The 19,161-nt window shown below is 44.6% G+C and overlaps 1 protein-coding gene across 1 annotated transcript in view; it reads right to left on the reverse strand.

The window, feature by feature from the left end:
- The window catches only part of adgb (androglobin), a 400,763-nt gene that overhangs the window by 278,870 nt on the left and 102,732 nt on the right, over positions 1-19,161 (reverse strand). The window contains exons 8-9 of the mRNA XM_068044513.1: positions 7,537-7,718; positions 2,829-2,957 (exon numbers count right to left, since the gene is read on the reverse strand). Of these exons, the coding sequence (XP_067900614.1) occupies positions 2,829-2,957; positions 7,537-7,718 (311 nt within the window). The remainder of the gene's footprint in view (positions 1-2,828; positions 2,958-7,536; positions 7,719-19,161) is intronic.

A 19,161-nucleotide genomic window follows, 5' to 3' on the forward strand; every position in this document is an offset into this window, starting at 1 on the left:
ATCTCAACTATTCCTTGTGGTTACATGTTCCATATTCTTATCCCCCTATGGATAAAGAAGTTTCTCCTGAATTCCTTCTTGAATTTATTAATGACTGTCTGATATTTTTCACCTCTAGTTTTGGACTCCCCCTCAAATGGAAACATTTTCGCTACATCTACCCTATCAAATCCTTTCACTATCTTAAAGACCTTGATCAGGTCACCACTCAGTCTTTAATTTTCTAGAGAAAAGAGCCCCTGGCTGTTCAGCCTTTCCAAATAACTTTATCCTCTCAGTTCTGATATCATCCTTGTGAATATTTTTTACACCTTCTCCAATGCCTCTATATCCTTTTTATAACATGGGGACAAAAACTGTGCACAATAGACCAGAACTGTTATTTTGGCTGAGGTACATGTGAGATCTAGATTAACTGTGTAGGATGATGGCCATTTAAGGTTTGTCTCATGCATGGCTGACTACCTTTTGTAGATTTACTACTGGTTACAAGTACGATATCAATGACTCATTGTATTACTGTTGGTTATGAAGGAAATCTGATTGTTACTACTACTAATATATGCAATTTGCAATGTATGCAATTTCAGTGAGTTAGTGGTGAAATCAAAGTTCTTCCCACCTCTGGTTTCTCCTCTGTGCATCCTTCCCCAATCTTTGGTTTCCCTTCTACCCCACCCTTGGCTTTCCCTCTTTGCCAGCTCTTGGGTGGCTTCCTGGTGCTTGGAATTTCTTGCACAACAGCTGCTAGCACAAAACCACAAGCAAAGCTACTCGACTACAAGGAGACCAACCTTTATAAAGTAAATCCAACATCACATAACCAGGTCTCCAGAAATGCTAGCAATGAATTTGCAACTCATTTATTGCCATCCTCCCTTCTGGTTACTAGTACCTATCACGAAAACATGCTATATCAAATGATGCTTTTTAATCCATCAGCTGGAAACCTGAAATAAATTTTTAAAAAGAAACAGATAAAAGGTGACTCTATACCAGCAGCTAAAGATGGCCACCCCAATTTGCATCACTGTACTCCACATTCCAATGCACTGAGTGGAGGGGAATTTGAGTAAACAACCTATCCTGTTCCCATTAGCAAGGCGTCAAAGCCATCACCTGACTATTATACTGGCGGAGACAAACCATTCAAATTTAATCACTTGAACAATGGGATCCTGGTTTTGAGAAGCGAATTCCCAGACATGGACTGATTAAGTTGCAAGCGAGAATACACACTGGTAACCACCATGCTTGAAACACTCGGTGACGGTCATGTGACAGGCCCACCATCTGTGTGCTTAAGCTGGTGCTTACTCTGCAACAACCAGACAAGCAGCTAGACACTGACAAGACCCAAGTGGGATGCCTCCTTTTTTTCTCTCTCTCCAATCCACCTTGCAAGCTTCGAACCCCCTGCTGACTGTAACTGCCCAGGCATATCCCTGCTGCAGACAGAGACTTCTTGAAGTAAGTCATCCGCATCGCTGACTCCAGGAGAACCACTGAATCAGCCGCGCACATCTTCAAACCAGAAGTCTCAGGACCACCAAAGGAAAGTCGCGCGACTACCGAATTCAGCCTGAGGCCAGCTGAGTCACCAACTTCCTCAAACTGCATGCCCCTTTTATTTCTCTGGACTCTAATTCGACCGATCTATCATTCCCCTCTCTGTAACCTATTTGTGTGTGTGTATGTGAAAGTTGGAGCATATTTTATTATTTTACTTAGGTCGGTTTAAGTACAATAAAGTTAACCCCTTTTTTTCTAAACTCAAGAAAACCTGTCCGTTTGGTTCTTTTCATGATCACGGCGCATAAACAATTAAACACTCACTGAATTGGCATGTATATCAACCTCAAAAAGAAATAAACCTCTTGTGGTCAAACAAGGAGAGGGAAACGAGGCGAGCCCTTCAACCCCTCCTTACCTGATTGTAACAACCCCCTCTATTCCAGATCTATTATCTACTCTGTCCCAGTTACTATGAACCACTCCCTCCCAGTTACTATTACTCACTTTCTTCCAGTAGTATTATCCACCCTGCCCTGGTTAGTATTAAACACTCCTTCCCAGTTACAATTATTCCTTCTGGCCCAGCCCCCATCCACCCCCCAACCCAGTGCTATTACTATCCCCCCAGGCTAGTGCTATTAGCCACTCTGGCCCCTACAACTACCCCTTCCGTCCCAGTATTATTACTGTTAGGTTGGAACCAGTTCAGTAGGACTGAGAGCAGGAGGAAGCAAATCAGAGTCACATCAGCAGCACAAGGAATAGGAGAGTGAATCAGAGTCACCTTAGCATTACAGGGATTGGGAGGGCGTGAAAATCAGGGGCACCTCAACAGCAGGAGAGCAAGAAAGAATCAGGGTCACCTTGGCAGTACAGAGATTTGAAGGGAGTGAGTCTGGGTGTCAGTGCAGGTAATGGTAGGCAACAGGTCAAGACCACCTCTGAGGTACCATCTGAAGATGCACTGAGCAGGTAAAAGACAAATAGCACTGACTTCAACTAGATTCATGCAAAGATGAAATATACAATGACAAACATAAGGGCATGCCTAGCTGGATTATTATCTGTTAGTACTATTTTCACTCCAGGAAAATCTAAATTGATAGCTGCAGAAATGCATTTTTATTAACCAGTATAGCTCCTTTGCTGAATTTCTCTCCCATTGCTGCTATGGTGGGGTGCTACTGCTAGGTTAAAAGGGCCAAAGAAAACTCTTGATGGAGTATCTCCCAGTAATCTCAACAAGGAAAATGCAGATCTGACCGAGCAAGAGCAAAAATTACAAACCTCTGTCAATCAGGCCTCTAACTTACTTTCTGTAAGAGATTGAGATGCAGTCCCGGAGACAGATCCAGGCCGTTGAATTACAGATTTGCTTTTGTCTTTACTGTATTCTCCTTCCTTAGTCTTTTTCTTCCCAACATCTTTTAATTCAGTTTTTTCTGAGAAAATAGATTAAAAAGTTACTGAAAGCACATGCAAGCTTTTTTTCTGTTTACCAGGCTGTCTATCTTATTGTAAATCAAGACGGTACATATGGACATATGGAGAGGCTGGGGATAAATTGAAAATGTGCCCTTAATGGTTGGCAGGCAGTGGGGTGGGAAGAGAGGCAATCAATCATTTCAGGAATGACATAGGCCTGGTCCAGTAGCTGGATAGAAAACCTCTTGCTGCTTAAAGAGGCAAGAGCAGCACGAGAGGAAGAAACAAACTTCGGAGAGAAGTATTGGAGCCAGATTGAAGATACAAGCAGCAAATTTCATGGTAACAGCCCTGGATACCCTCTTGACAGAGATACAGGGTAATTTAGATGGGTTATTTGGGGGCAAAAGGAGGCTAGAGAAACACCAAGAATGCATAACACACTATGTGAAGGGAGGTGGTTGTGACAGTGAGTGCCACCTTCTTGAACTTCAGGGTTCCTTTGCAGTGCAGTAGGAGGTTCAACAACCTTATCAGAGCAATAAAGGTACCTACTTCCTCTCACCCTTCTTTCTACATGTGACACTCCTTCTTTCATAGCCATCACTGTCCTCTGGGATATTACTCTGTACCTCTGATCCTTTCTCCTATCCCATGTCACCTGTGACCTACAAATGCACCTCACATCATGCAATACATGAGCAAGCCTCCTCAACTCACCACATTTGTCCTTTCTTGCTTTCAGAACAGGTTATAACTTAAATATTAACAGAAGACTTTGGCCAGTATTCACTGTAATGCTCATGTCTTCTCTCTAGGAGGATGTGGCTATAACTGCTGGGAATTTCAGGCCGTGGATAGTGGTCTCCACCACCTGAGTCCTCATTCAGAAGAAACTAGGGACACCTTGGGGAGCCATGCAGCAAAAAGCTGTTGGAGTGGGGACATGCATGATGGTCAGAGGCAGCTGCAGGCTTGCCTGGACCATCTTTAATCTTATGAGAAACATGATCGGGCATCTTCTAAAGCTATAGAGGGATCATCATGATAGCTGCCAAATATCATATCATCTCTTCATTTTCTTTTCTTCTGGACAAATCTGAACATGAAGCCATGAGGAGGGGGTGGGATGGGAAAAAGAAAAGCAACCTTATACCTCTGCCCTGTCAGCCACGTCCTCACCCATTCACTCTTTCTCTCATCTACCCAGAGAAATCCATCCAAGGGTTTTAGATTGTCTCAATGAAGGATTTTACAGGCTAAGACACAGTGTGCCAGAGCACTGGGGGTGGGGGGAGGGGGGTGGGGGAGTGAGAGTGGGATCTGACAGTGGGCAGTAGAGGCTGCAGGCTCTGATCTCTGTGGGCCTGCTCTGAAGAGAAGGATGCTGGATGCGCATCAGACTCACATGGAGGCACTGAGGACCATCTCAGAGGACTTATGTCCGGTGGCAGGGGTCACACTGAAGTCCAATACCATTCTCACCGCCAACATCTGAGAAGGATTTGACACAATTCAGCACTGTTCAGAGTGAATTGTGGCACCATGAACTCACCACTCTCAACAGAGAGGTCTCCAGACTAGTTGGTGCATCCAATATAGATGCGTTGACCACTGGCCTTTAGGTGCTGTGGGACTGTTTGGCAAGGGTGACACAACCAGCTTCTAAGAGCTTTGGGGCTCCGTCTCCAAAGATCTAACCCATCAGGTATTCCCCCCCCCCACCGATCAGTGTGCAGTCAGATCCAGGACACAGCACAAGTGCTATGGCTACAATCTGCCTTCGTGATCTCATTCTCTGTCCTATTGACAGCTCATGTGTCCTTGCCACCGAACCATGCCAAGTCAAACGTCTGCTCCAGTAAATATCAAGATACTTGCAGCCTCTGTTACAAAAGGATTGTGATACCATAATTTAGTCAAGTGCCACTGATATCACCTCAGTGGAGCAGCAGGATAGATTGAAGGCCAGCACGGAGGCATACACGAGGGTAATCAGCACACTGTAAATATAAATATATACAGTACAAATACTTTGTGATATTAAGTCCAGTGTTTTAAGGTTAGTCTGTTCTTTGCCTTTTTATGTTTAAGAGGATCGTTGGAGGTCAGTTTGCAACTGGAGACAGAGTTCTTGGTTAGCTTTGTGATGCAGGACAGCTTGTGTTTGTTTTTTGAGACAATCCCTGATTTGAAATTGAAACTAAAAATTTCCATGTTTTTGGGAAATCAAAAAAACAGTCCTATGACTGAGGAAGAACACAGTTTTTTTTTAAACCAAGGACATGTAACTGGAGGCTTAGGTTTCAGTTTTGACCAGTAGGCTTTTGGAGAAGTAGAAGCCAGCTAAAAGACTGTGTGTGTTTTGTAAAAAGAAGGCTTTTGAGATTTGAGAAGAACTCTGCTCTGGATGGAAAAATCAGCCAGTGGTTGTTTAAAGTGACTGAAAAGCAGCAGCTTGGAATGGTTGTTTTGGCTGTGTGAGAGAGCTATGTTGAGCAGTAGAATGCCTCTGCTAAGAAATTAACAAGTGAATTAAGAAAAGATTGCCAAACAGTAAAAGTCCTTCTGAATGTACAAGCCACTAAGTTTGGAACTTGTTTTCCGGTCTGCTGTGGGGAATCAAGCTACAGAGTTTTGCACTTCCAGAGCGGCTGCTTGAAATTGAAGCAGCCGGTTGAATCAGTTGTTTTGACTGCAGGCAGAGGAGCCTGGACTGAGGCCTGACTATTGGTGAATGACTTACGGCAGCTGTCTTCGGCGACTGAAAAGTTATCAGCAGAACCATGGCATCAGGACGGTAGTGGGCAAGGCCGAAGCTGTTCGAGAGGTGACTAGACCAAACAATTAAAGGGAAGATTATTATTGATGGGACCTTATTACTTCCGTATCTGCATCCTGGAGGACATAACTTGAAAAACTAACTGAAGATGATTCTGATTTTGTTGTATTGTGGGACTGTTCAGCACCATCTTGCTGATAAGACTATTTTGAAGATCTTAAAGGGCTATCTTTGATGCTTCTGCTAATTAATGTGCAACCTTTAAGATATATCTATATTGAGTTAACTGTTAGTTCATGTTTAATTTGTGTAAGTTTTAGTTTGAGTGCTAAAGTAAACTTTATAAAAATGAAACCTTGTCTGTTTGGTTTTTGGTTTCCTAAATGAGGGTGAGTCGGTGGATTTGATTCTTTTGGTTTTTTGGGATCGTAACGTTTCCTTACTAAACCTTGTTACCTCCCTAAGCAGATGTCCTCTGAGACATCATCAAGGAAATTAAAATGGAAAATGTTAGAAATACTCAGCAGGTCAGGCTGCTTCTGTGGAGAGAGAAACAGAGTTAACATTTCGGGTCGATGAACTTTGGTCAGAACTGTAAAAAAGTCAGTGATGTAACAGGTTTTAAGCAAGCAAGAGGCAGAGGAAAAGGGGAAGGGGGTATAAAGGGATTGGCATCCTGGAAGGGGCCTCCTAACTGGTCATTTTCTCCTTTAGTGTAGCCTTAACCTGCATAACTCCTGCATTTCCTCTTCCCCCTGCTCTGCCTCCATTATAGACTTACAGGGCTTACAACCACAATGGGCCCCAGGGTGAGGGCTCCACAACAGAAGGGTGGGGCTGGAGGATAAACGCCCAGTAATTAAACTGTGTTTTTGTGCCCATTTGAGCACAGACTTCATGCTCATTCAACTTATGCCAGGTATAAAGGAGCTGGAAAATCCCCAGTTAGTTAAAATTTAAATCGCAGTGAGGCCATGAGAATAAGATAAAATTGCAAATTCACCCAACACAATTCTCACCCCACCTCCAGAAAAATAAAAGCCTGAGAAACATTGTTACAGAAATGTGTATGATTACTACAACATTAAAGGTACAAATATTAAAACTATGACTGTGCAACCATAAAATGTATGAAAGTACAAATATTAAAAGTAAGAAATTACAAAGAGTAATGTGAATCCAACAACAATCTACATTTATATAGTGCCTTGAACATAGCAAAAACATTCTAAGACATTTCACATAAGAGTTATCAGGTAAAATTTGACACTGAGTCACGTATAAAAATGAAAGCATGGCCGCTAATGGTGAAGCAATGAAAATCGGGGATGCGGAAGAGGCCAGAGTTGGAGGATCGCAGAGATCTTGTTGGGGGTGGGGAAGTGGGGGTTCTAGGGCTGGAGAAGTTTGTAAAGATACATAAGGGTGAGGGCATGGAGGGATTTGAACACATGGCTGAGAATTTTAAAATCAAGATGTTGTTGCACCAGGAACCAATCTAGGACAGCGAGCACAGGAGTGATGGGTGAACGGCACCTGATGTGGGTTAAGATACAGGAAGCAAAGGTTTAGATAAGCTCAAGTTTACGGAGGATGCAAGCTGGGAGGTCAGCCAGGAGAGAATTGCAACAGTTGAGTCTAGAGATAACAAAGGCATGAATGAGGGTTTCAACTGCAGAGGAGCTGAGGCAGGGGTGGAGACAGGCAACATGACAGAGGTGGACTTAAGCAATCTTGGTGATGGACAGAATATGGGGTAAGCAAATCAATTCAGGTGGCTACTTAATTTTTGAAAATAACTACAATGGCAGTACCTTTGATTACTTTTTCAACTGGTTTGATGATGGCACTCTCCACCGTTGCTTCGATCTCCTTTTCAACTTTTTCCACTGACTCTGTTGAAAGCACTTTTGCTGTATCACGTTCCTCATTTGCCAAATTGAACTCTGGCAATATTGTCTTCATAAAGGACCAGATTCTGTCAGAGTACTCAGATCTAGAAGAAATTTGCCAAAGGTAAATTGTACTCTTTGAGAACACATCACATCTTTCCAATATTTGCAGGTATGTGCTTGTGTTCAAATATAAAGACACAGACATGTTGTCTATATTTTTAAAGTAGCTGCACAGAAGCAAAGAGCTAATTCTGAAGAAAATATGGCACACTCATTTATAGCAAGATATTTTCAGTTACACTGCCAAAAATGTATCTACACAGAGACATCCCAGTAAAATATCAGCACAGTACAGTCACAAAAAGACTATCAGGTTTGACAGCAGTGCTTCATGGTTTATCTTTTTATAATCTTGCCATAATTAATATCTCTAAATCACAGAAGATAATATTCTTTCCACATAGTTTTTTTGGGGGGTCAGCCAGGTGTGTAACACATTGTGGGGGGGGAGATTTAATGTGGGCAGCAGGGGTATTGGCCACTGGCTAAACTGCCGGCGAGAGCCCCATATTGCCTCCTCTGGGGAAGACCCACCGCGACGATGGAAGTCCCACCTGCTGGCCAATCTGAGGCCGAGGGTTCTTTTACTGAGCAGCACCAAGGTGGAGGTAGTGGTTGCTGCCGGTAATGGACCCACCGGACTCGAGGGACTCTGGCCATAGGTGAGTCAGGGCGGGAGGGGTTTCGTGGGGTGGGGGTTGCAGAGGAGGGCTGTATATAGGGGTCGGAAGCATGGGCAGCGGGGGTGTCTCTCAGCGGGCTCCATCCCCGCTTCCCGATGCCGGGACCCTCGATCAGGCCCTGTGCCTTTGAATGAGGGGAAGGTAGCAGCTCCTCCTGCCACCATCCTGCCCGATTAAATTAAACCTCCAAATTCACTGCAGAGGAGAACACATATTTCCCCCCATTGAAACCCATCCTTGTGTTTAAGAGTTTCCAACTTAAGTAACTGAGAAATTCACATGTGTAGAACTTATCTGAAATGGTATTTACAGTGGAACAACAACTTTGCATTTAAATAGAACCTTTAACATAGTCAAATGTCCCAAGACACTACCCAGGAGTGTTATCAAACAAAATTTGGCATTGAGCCACATAATGAGAGATTAGAATGGTGATAAAAAGCTTGGTGGAAGAGGTAGGCTTTCAGGAACGTCTTAGAGGAGAGAAAAGTTGAGGCAGAGAGTATTAGGAAGGGAATTCCAGAGCTTTAGGGCCTAGGTACCTGAAGGCATGGCCACCAAGGTGGAGTGATTAAAATCAGGCCACATTTAGAGTCGTCTAGAAATCCCGGAGGGTTGTAGGACTAGAGGAAGTTACATGGAGCTTACAGAGAGAGGACAGCTGAAATTTAATCAGCTAGTATTACGCAGTGTGAAGCACAGAGTGATCACGGAACTGAGTGTTTGTGAACAGAGTGCTAAAGTCTGGAATTTGGTGCAAATGATAATTTGGTGTACTGGGAGAAGGAGGTGCTTTTTATTGTTTTTATTTTACCTCCAGTAGCCGCTGAGTATTTTTCATTTGTCCCTAAGCAAGGAACCTGAAACATTACGTTATTAAATTAGTAACTAGTTAACTAATGAAATAAATAAATAAGGCTAGACATGGCAGAACAGCTGGTGTGCCATAAATGCAGCATGTGGGGTTTTATCAATGCAATCCTGGACAACCATATCTGCAGACATTGCAGGGCATCAGGGAGGGGGAAGAGTTACCTGGACACTTTGACCAACAGGTATGAGGTTCTTGCTACCTGTGTGATTGAGAACAAAGACTGCAGCGTGGCTGGGAAAACTGACCATAGCATCATGGTGCAGAAAGCCATTCAAGTGGGGGAGTGAAAAGGAATGTGGTAGTGAGAGGGGAAAATATAGTTAGGGGAATAAATAATATTCCCTGCAGCCATGACCAAGAGTTCTGAAGGTTGTGCTGCCTGCCTGGTGTCAGGGTTTAGGACATCTCCACGTGACTGGAGAAGAACTTGGAGTTGGGTGGAGGGAAGTTCCTATTGTCGTGGTCCACTTAGGAACCACTGACATGGGTGGAACTAAGAATGAGGTTCTGCGGAAGGAGTTTGAGGAACGGAGTTCTCATTAATAGGGGTAGATGTTGAGAAGATGTTTCCACTAGTGGGGGAATCTCAAATTAGGGGACATAGTTACAGAATAAGGGAACACTCATTTAAAACTGAGATGCAAAGGAATTTCTTCTCTCAGAGGGTTGTGACTGTCTGGAATTCTCTACCCCAGAGAGTTGTGGAGGCTAGATCACTGAAAGTATTTAAAGAGGAGCTAGATAGATTTTTGAAATATCAGGGAGTTGAGGGCTGGCACAAAAAAGGAGTTGAGGTCTGGGGCAGATCAGCCATAATCATATTGAATGGCGGGGCAGGCTTGAGGGGCCAAATGGCCTACTCCTGCTCCTATTTCTTATGTTCTTATGTTCTAATAAGAACAACCTTAAGGGTAATAACCTCTGGATTACTACCTGAGCCACGTGTAAATATGCATAGGGTCAAGCAGATTAGAGAATTAAATGCATGACCCATGAGTGGTGTGGGAAAAAGAGATTTTGATTTATGGGCCACTAGCACCAGTACTGGGAAAAAGAGGGAGCTGTTCTGTTGGGATGGGCTCCACTTAAACCAGGCTCAGCATCCTGGCGAATCATATAACCTGGGCTGTGGATGGGCTTTAAACTAAAAGTGGGGAGGAGGGCAGGTGAAGGGAAATTAAGACATCTAAAGAGAAAAAGTCAAGGCAATAGAGCAGTGTAGCGATTTGGGTAAAGACAAGCAGATTGGGACAGAGAAGGGACAGAGAGTTTAACAGTAATTGACATAAGCGAATAAGGCCATGCAAAAAATAAGTGGTAAAAAAGAATGAAAGTTTCTTTATCTGAATGCTCGAGATAACACAAATAAATGGGTTTGATCTAATCACCATGATAGAGACATGGTTACAAGGTGACCACGGTTGAGAAAGAGATATTCTAGGGTACTTAACATCTCAAAAAGAGAGGCAGAAAAGGAGGAGGGATAGCCCTAATAATAAAGGATGACATAAAGAAAGCCAGGAGTAAGAAAAGATATTGGCTCAGAAGATCAGGAAATAGGATCAGTACGCGCGGAGTTTAGGACTAACGAGGGTAGAAAATGTTGGTGGCTGTAGCTTATAGGCCTCTAACAGTAGGTATACCATTGGACAGAGCATTAAGTAAGAATTAATTGGAGACTGTAACAAAGATAATGTAATAATTGTGGGGGAATTTAATTTTCATATAGACCGACTAATCAAACTAGCAAACATAGTTTGGAAGATGAGTTTGTAGAATGCTTTTGTGACAGTTTCCTAGAACAATATGTTGTGAGATCAACTAGGAAAACAGCTATTTTAAATCTAGTATTGTGTAATGAGGCAGGGTTAATTGGTAATCTCGTAGTAAAAGATTCTCTAGGAAACGTTGATAATAATACAACTGAATTCCATGTTAAGTTTGAAAGCAACATACTCAAGTACAAAACAAGAAACTTAAACAAAGCCAATAACATATGAATATGGGAGTAAACTAGCCAGGAATATAAAAAGAGATTGAAACAGTTTTTACAAGTATATAAAAAGGAGAGTAGCTAAAGTAAATATTTGTCCCTTAAAGGCAGAGACAGGAGAAATTATCACAGAGAATGAGGAAATGGCAAAGTCAGTGAACAAATATTTTGGCCTGACGTTTTGTTCTGGGGTCGGGAACCCAATGCCTGAATCATTTCCAAGCCCGGGCCCCACTCCACAGCAGTGTTACTACCGTGATGCTATTTTGAAATGCAAAGGGCCTAATTGGCCAAGGGGGCGAGCGTGTGCCCAATTCATGACATCGGGACCAGCATGGAGGTATGACTCAGTAAAGGACGGCCCTTTGAAAAGGCCAGTGACAGCCATGGCTGGGCTTGCCGCTCGCTGAAGAAATGAAGCAGCAGGGGACTTCCACGAAAAAAGGTGGAACAGGCAGGTGCCCATAGTGGCCCCACAATTCATAGACATTTCCTTTGAGGCATTAACAGAGGTTGCCAGTGACAGGACAGACCTCTTTTTTCTATCATCTGGGAGAAGGAACCCGGCAAAGGAGATAAAAAGGCATGGATGGAGTTGGCGAGTGAGGTCAGCGGCAGGGGAGTGACTGGAAGGACATGGGTCCAATGCTGCAAGAGATTCAACAACCTCATAAGGTCTGGAAAGGTGAGGGGGAAGCGACACCCGGGTGACAGGTGACCATCTCTATCTGCAGCAGAATGCAGGCAGACTGGACCCACAGAATGTCCATTGCTCTCCCTAACATTGTCATATCAAGTCGTCTGTTCTATCACTGAGATGACAGCCAATGTCACATATGAGGTGATATTCAGAAGGAGCCATTCATGTGAATGTCATGCTAGACTAGGTGAGGGAGGGCATCCTACTCATGAATCTTTCTCTCCTCATCCTGAAGGAAAAGAGAGCCCACAATGCCCGTGAAATGGCCAAAATGGGTGGTGGAGCCGCCAAGCCACGCAGTCTCACGCCAGTGGAGGGGGCGGCGCTAGATATTGTCAGGGTGCTGACGTGCCAGTCTGCAGGGATGGGGAGATGGGAAGCCGAGAACAACAGGGTCAATTGATAGCTCTATATTGGGGTGAAGTGACTCCTGCTGATGCGCGCTTTGGCTCTTCAACCAATGTCTTTTATGGGGATGCTTGTGCTGGGGAGGTGCACCATGAGTTGTCCGAGTGCTCATAACCACCTTCCGCAGGGCTATTAGCTGAGGGGGAGTGCAGTAATGCAGGACAAACGTTGCCACGCTGCTCGATGGGAGGAGAGCTACTGGAGCCTGCACCATCACATCATTCCTCAGTACGTTCCACCAGTGGAGACACACTCACATCAGTCAGGCACAAACGATCTTAGAACAGAGAGCACTGGGTGAACCTCACATCACACATGAGCAGAAGGAGGAGCATGGCAGAATCAGCAGTGGGCAATCCCCAGTGTATGACAGACACAGCAATGCTCCGCTGGGCAAAGGTGCTGTGCCTTGGGTGTCACAAACAAGGAGATTTTCCCCAAGAATCAGAGGCAGATAAATTCACGTTTCTCGGAGATCCTTGAGGAGCTATGGGCAGGCAATGGAGGAGTCCGAGCAGGGCATGTGTTCTGGCATGACTCAAGGTTTCGAGCGCATGAGCTCCTCCACTGAGAGATTGGGCAAGCTCTTGGAGAGCCATATACAGCACCACTCTGAGTGGAGGCATGAGCAGCATGCTGATATGCACATATGGTTATGGTTAGCAATGGGACTCCTCAGATGTGGGTAATTGCAGCATGATTGTTCTCTATATTGCATGATTAGTTATCGGGTTATCTATCATAAGGGTTCAGAGGAGATCGGACAAAACGCTGCTAAATCAACATGGTTTTTGTGGCCATGCCAGCCTGCCCTTCACCCTGAGGTCTAAGACAACATTGAAGGGCGTCCTCCAAAGCCTGGGTGCCAGCCAGCTCTGAAGCGATCCCTTCCTCCTCCTCTTCTTCCTCTGGCTAGTCCTCCTCCAAGGTGGAATGGTGTTCCAGGTCCTCCTCTTCATCCAGCTCCAGACCTCTTTGCACTGTCATGCTGCACAGGGCATAGCAGGAGACCACTATAAGAGACACTCTGGCTGGCACGTACTGGAAGGCACCACCCAAATGGTCAAGGTAACAGAAACGCATCTTCAACATGCCAATGATTTTTTAAATGCAGGTCTGTGTTTGAAAATAGCTCTGGTTGTAGCGCCTCTCTTCATCAGTGGCTGGGTAGCGGCAGGGTGTCAGAAGCTATCTTTGTAGTGGATAACCTTTTTCTCCCAGCACTCATCCACAGAGTCTGGATGTTTGTCTGGAGACAAATTGCTCTTGGGACTCTGACAGTCTGAAGGAATAATGACAGTTAACCAGCAGCCAAGTGCAGACTTGCAAGATTTACTTCCTGTGGTCACCAGCTGGACATTAACTGAGTGGAAGCCTTTTCTGTTCAGGAATCAAGCTGGCTAGTTTGTTGGTGCCTTGATGGCTACGTGGGTGCAATCAATGACAACCTGGATCTGAGGGAATCCATCGATGGCGGTAAACCCTAATGCCCTCTGTGCCTGTGCAGGCCTATCTGTCTCAAAATGTATGCCGTTCCCTGCCCTCCAGAATATGGCATCTGTGACCTTCCTGATGGTGTTATGAGCTGCCAACCGCAAGATGCCACCCAGGTCTGCAGCTGCTCCCTGGAACGACCCAGTTGCGTAAAAATTCAGGACGACAGTGATCTTGACGGCTGCAAGTAAGGGATTGCCATGGGGGCCTCCAGGCTTCATGTTATTGTGGACCAGAACAAAAATGTCCGAGACCATCTGCCTGGATGGGCACATCCTCCTACGGCAGTGGCGCTCTATCATTAGCAGGAAGCCGAGTCTTGGGCAATACAGCAAATGTCTAGGGTAGCACCTTCCTCCCCATGCAGCCCCCTGCACTATTCCAGTATCCAGGAGATTGCATATGTCGAAGCTCACCCTGGCTGCTCTGTCCTATGTCAGGGTAGCCTGATTTCATCTGAACTCCCTCGGCTGGCACTTGTTTGTTCACCTGCCAACCCCAGCTGCCCAAGTGATGCCAGAGACCTCATGGCCCTCTCCAGATTCCTAGCACTCACGGGTCACAAATGCAAGTCTTTCAGCTCCAGCGATGGCTAGTCTGTGCCACTGTTTGAGCAGCTAAGCTTTATTCTCCACTCCAGAAATATGTTAAGCAGCCCTTCCAACAGCCCACATGGCCTACCATAGTCTTCACGACATCTATACCCTGCCGTGTTCCAGACATCACGTTTTCCCCGTGCCCTTCCATCGAGGGCCGAAGGGCCCGTACTGCGCTGTAATGAATATCGCAAACTGCTACTGATAAGCCTTTCAACGAGCTCCTTACTGAGAATGTAATTGGAGGCATGCGGGTTTCCTTTTCCCACCTTCGCAGCATCCTTTCAAAATCATTTTGTGTTCCAGAGGCAGCAGGACCCAGTGCCACCCTTCGGGAACACAATTTTCAAATAACGCCCACACTAGCACCAGCCCCCAACATTTGAAAATTCAGCCCTTAGTGTCTGTCTTCACTGTAGAAGACACAAACTACATACCAAAAATGAAGGATAACCAAGGGGTTATAAGAGTGAGGAACTTAGAGAAATTAACAACAGCAGAAAAAAAGTATGCGAGAAACTTAAGGGACTAAAAGCTGACAAATCCCCATGATCTCATGGCCTACTTCTCAGGGTTCTAAAAGAGGTAGCTGCAGAAATAGTGGGTACACTGGCTATAATTTTCCAAAATTCTCTAGAGTCTACAATGGTCCCAGTGAATTGAAAGCTAGAAAATATGACACAGTTCGGCGATGACACGAAAATTGGTGGTGTCGTAAATAGTGAGGAGGAAAGCCTGAAATTACAGGACGATATAGAGGGGCTGGTAAAATGGGCAGAGCAGTGGCAAACGGAATTTAATCCCAAGAAGCGTGAGGTGATGCATTTTGGGAGGACTAACAAGACAAGGGAATATACAATGGATGGTAGGGCCCTAGGAAATACAAAGGGTCAGACGGATCTTGGTGTACTTGTCCATAGATCACTGAAGGCAGCAGCACAGGTAGATAATGTGGTTAGGAAGGCATATGGAACACTTCCTTTATTAGCCGAGGCATAGAATATAAGAGCACGGAGATTATGATGGAGCTGTATAAAACGCTAGTTAGGTCACAGCTGGAGTACTGTGTACAGTTCTGGGCACCACACTATAGGAAGGATGTGATTGCACTGGAGAGGGTGGAGAGGAGATTCACCAGGATGTTGCCTTGGCTGGAGCATTTCAGCTATGAAGAGAAACTGGATAGGCTAGGGTTGTTTTCCTTAGAGCAGAGAAGGCTGAGGGGGGACCTGATTGAGGTATACAAAATTATGAGGGGCATTGATAGGATAGATAGGAAGAAACTTTTTTCCTTAGTGGAGGGATCAATAACTAAGGTGCATAGATTTAAGGTAAGGGACAGGAGGTTTAGAGGGGATTTGAGGAAAAATCTTTTCACCCAGAGGGTGGTTGGAATCTGGAACACACTACCTGAAGGGGTGGTAGAGGCAGGAACCCTCACAACATTTAAGAAGTATTTAGATGAGCACTTGAAACGCCATAGCATACAAGGCTATGGGCCAAGAGCTGGAAAATAGGATTAGAATAGTTAGGTGCTTGATGGCCAGCACAGACACGATGAGCCAAAGGGCCTGTTTCTGTGCTGTATAACTCTGTGACTCTATAACACTGCTATCGAAGAAAGGAGGAAGAAAAATAATGGAACTACAGGCCAGTTAGCCTGACATCAGTCGTCAGGAAAATGCTGGAATCTATTAAGTCTTACCAACGCACTTAGAAAATCAAAGTATAATCAGACAGAGTCAATGTGGTCATACAAATGGAATTTGTGTCCGACTGTCATGCAGGCCCCCACCTGCCAAGGATGAATCCACAAACAGACGTGGTCAAACCAGTTAGTCACATGACTAACCTGCTTGGCAGTCTGGCTGGCTCGTCACAGCCTCTCCTGTCTGCTCCCATCTCTTTCTCATGGAACTCCAAAACCCACTGAAGACACATGAACCCCAAGAGAGAAAAATCTCCTACAGTGAACAAGGTTTAAGAAGAACACTGGGCCCCTATGAAAGGCAAAATCTACCTACAATCAAGGACTCTACAGTGAGCTCAAAGAACCATAACAACTTCTCTTCAGATATTGCCTCAAACTTTTTACTTTATTTTTTCTTCTGCTCTTTCCTATCTTTATTTACATGTGTATCGCATATGCATGTTAGCATGGGCGCGTCGTGTATCCGTAGGTATTAACCGAATTAGAGTTAAAGTTCAATAAAATTTCAATCTTTTTTAAACCTAAGACCACCTATTTGTGCTGGTTTCTTTGCCTTATAATTGGAGAGTGGGGAACAAGGATTCACCGAGGGGGAGCTAAAAACATGGTGTGTTTAAAATTAAACCCTGTTACAGGAATACCAGGTGAAGGCTGAAGGAACCCTAGACCTCTTTCTCACCTGGTCATAACACTGACAAATTTATTAGAGGTTCTTAAGGATGGAACTAGTAGCGTAGATAAAGGAGAGCCAGTAAATGTAGTATACTTGGATTTCCAAAAGGCTTTCGATAAGATGCCACACAAAAGGTAAACACAAAAGAGAAGGGCTCAGGGAGTTTGGGATAATATATTAGCATGAATAGAGGATTGGTTAACGGACAGGAGTAGGGAGTAGGGAGAAACAGGGCATTTTCAAGTTAGCAGGCTGTAACTCCTGGAGAGCCACATGCATCAATGCTGGGGCCTCAGCTAGCTACGATCTATATTCATGACTTAGACAAAGAGACCGAGAGTAATATATGCAAGTTAGCTGATAATATAAAACTTGGCAGGAATATAACCTGTGAGGAGAACACAAAGAGGCCGCACAGATATATTGACAAGTTATAAGTGAGTGGGCAAATAGGGGGGCAGGTGGAGTATAAAGTGCAGAAGTGTGAGGTTATTCACTTTGGTAGCAAACATAGAAAAGCAGATTTTTTTTTAAAGGCGTGAAACTTCTAACTGTTGATGTTCAGTATGCAAACACCAAGTGTCACTACATGCTGAGGTTCTACCAGTCCCTAGTGTTGCAAAGGAGGGGTCTGGTCACAATGCCGTGGACCGTGCCGTACCACCTATCCTTCGTGGGAAAGTTTCTGCGGGAAAACACCTTTGACCACCAATCCATCAGGCAGTGGTCTGCACAGAATGTCCTCAAGGCCCTACGGGATAAGGAGTTGATGGATCCTGATGGATGGTTCCCCAAGCAGACTGCCAAAGTCATTTGGCAGAACGCCTCATCATCAGAACTTTCAAACAAGCGCCAAGACGTAGCTTGGCTGGTGGTGAGAAGGGCCCTCCCCATCAGATCCTTCCTGCACGCCCAGAGTCTTACCCCCTCCGCATACTGCCCTCGAGGTGGCTGTGGTGGGGAAGAGACAGTTGCCCACCTCCTTCCGGAATGTGTCTTTGCAAAGCAGGTGTGGAAAGAGATGCAGTGGTTTTTGTCGAGGTTCATCCCAAGCAGCTCTGTAACACAGAAGTCTGTGCTCTACCGGCTGTTCCCAGGGACGCACACCGAGATAAATATCAACTGCTGCTGGAGGACCATCAGTCCGGTGAAAGACACTCTTTGGTCTGCCCAAACCTTGCTGGTCTTCCAGTGCAAAGAGTTGTCTACGACCGAGTGTTGCAGACTGGTACATTCCAAGGTCCAGGACTATATGCTGAGGGATGCACTAAAGCTTAGGGCAGCAGCTGCAAAAGCTCAATGGGGAAAGACCACTGTGTAAGGTCCTCCCGCCATTAGTGAACTGAGGGGCTGGACCCATGGGAAACCCCTCGGGCTGTTTACGCCAAATATGAGTTTGCTGTAAAATGTACATGGCATGTAAAATGGAATGGAAGGGTTGTGAGGCAACTCACTCCTGTATTGCAGAAAATTGATTTCCTTTGCACTTTTTGGAATGTCAACTTGGTACTGTTTTCAACTGTTTTGTGATGTATATTTTACAGATTTTTATGGACAAAGTATATTTTTGAGAAAAAAAGTTGATGTTCAGAGAGACTTGGGTGTACTTGTACAAGGGACACAGTACATTAGCATGTAGATACAGCAAGCAATTAGGAAGGGAAATGGCATGTTGGCCTTTAAGGCAACAGGATTGGAGTACAAGAATAAGGAAGTTTTGCTACAATTATATAGGGCTTTGGTGAGATCACACCTGGAGCACTATGTGCATCTTTGGCCTCCATATCTAAGGAAGGATATACTTGCCTTGGAGGCAGTATAGTGAAGGATCACCAGATTGGTTCCTGGGATGACAGGGTTATCTTAGGATGAGAGGCTGAGTAAATTGACTTGTTGGGTTGAATGGCCTGTTTCTGTGCCTTAACATCCATGTAATCTTAGAGGAGTTAATTAATCACATCCATATCTCCTGAATTCATCCTTAATCCCCACCCTTAATAACCAAAAGCAGCTCGATAATATTCTTGAACCATATTTGTGACCAATGTTACGATCACCTGATTCATGGTTTGTATTAATTTTCTAGAGGTAACTTTTAATTTGGGAATTAATTTTTTTCATGCAAAACAAATGAAAACACATGGTTTCAGAAGCTGACAAACAAACCTAGGGTGGTTACAAATCAAAAGGTGACCCATGTTTATTTAGTAAGGTCATATTGGCAAGTGTAAAGACCCTACACAATGGTAACCCCTCTTAACTTGTTGATGGAGACACTGTGTCTGCAGCTACCTCAGTCAGGGGTTTAAATTATTCATTTGATTTCCAAAGAGAACATTTGGAGTTGGAAAT

This window comes from Heterodontus francisci, chromosome 13, assembly GCF_036365525.1.
Source record: "Heterodontus francisci isolate sHetFra1 chromosome 13, sHetFra1.hap1, whole genome shotgun sequence".
Lineage (NCBI taxonomy): Eukaryota > Metazoa > Chordata > Chondrichthyes > Heterodontiformes > Heterodontidae > Heterodontus > Heterodontus francisci.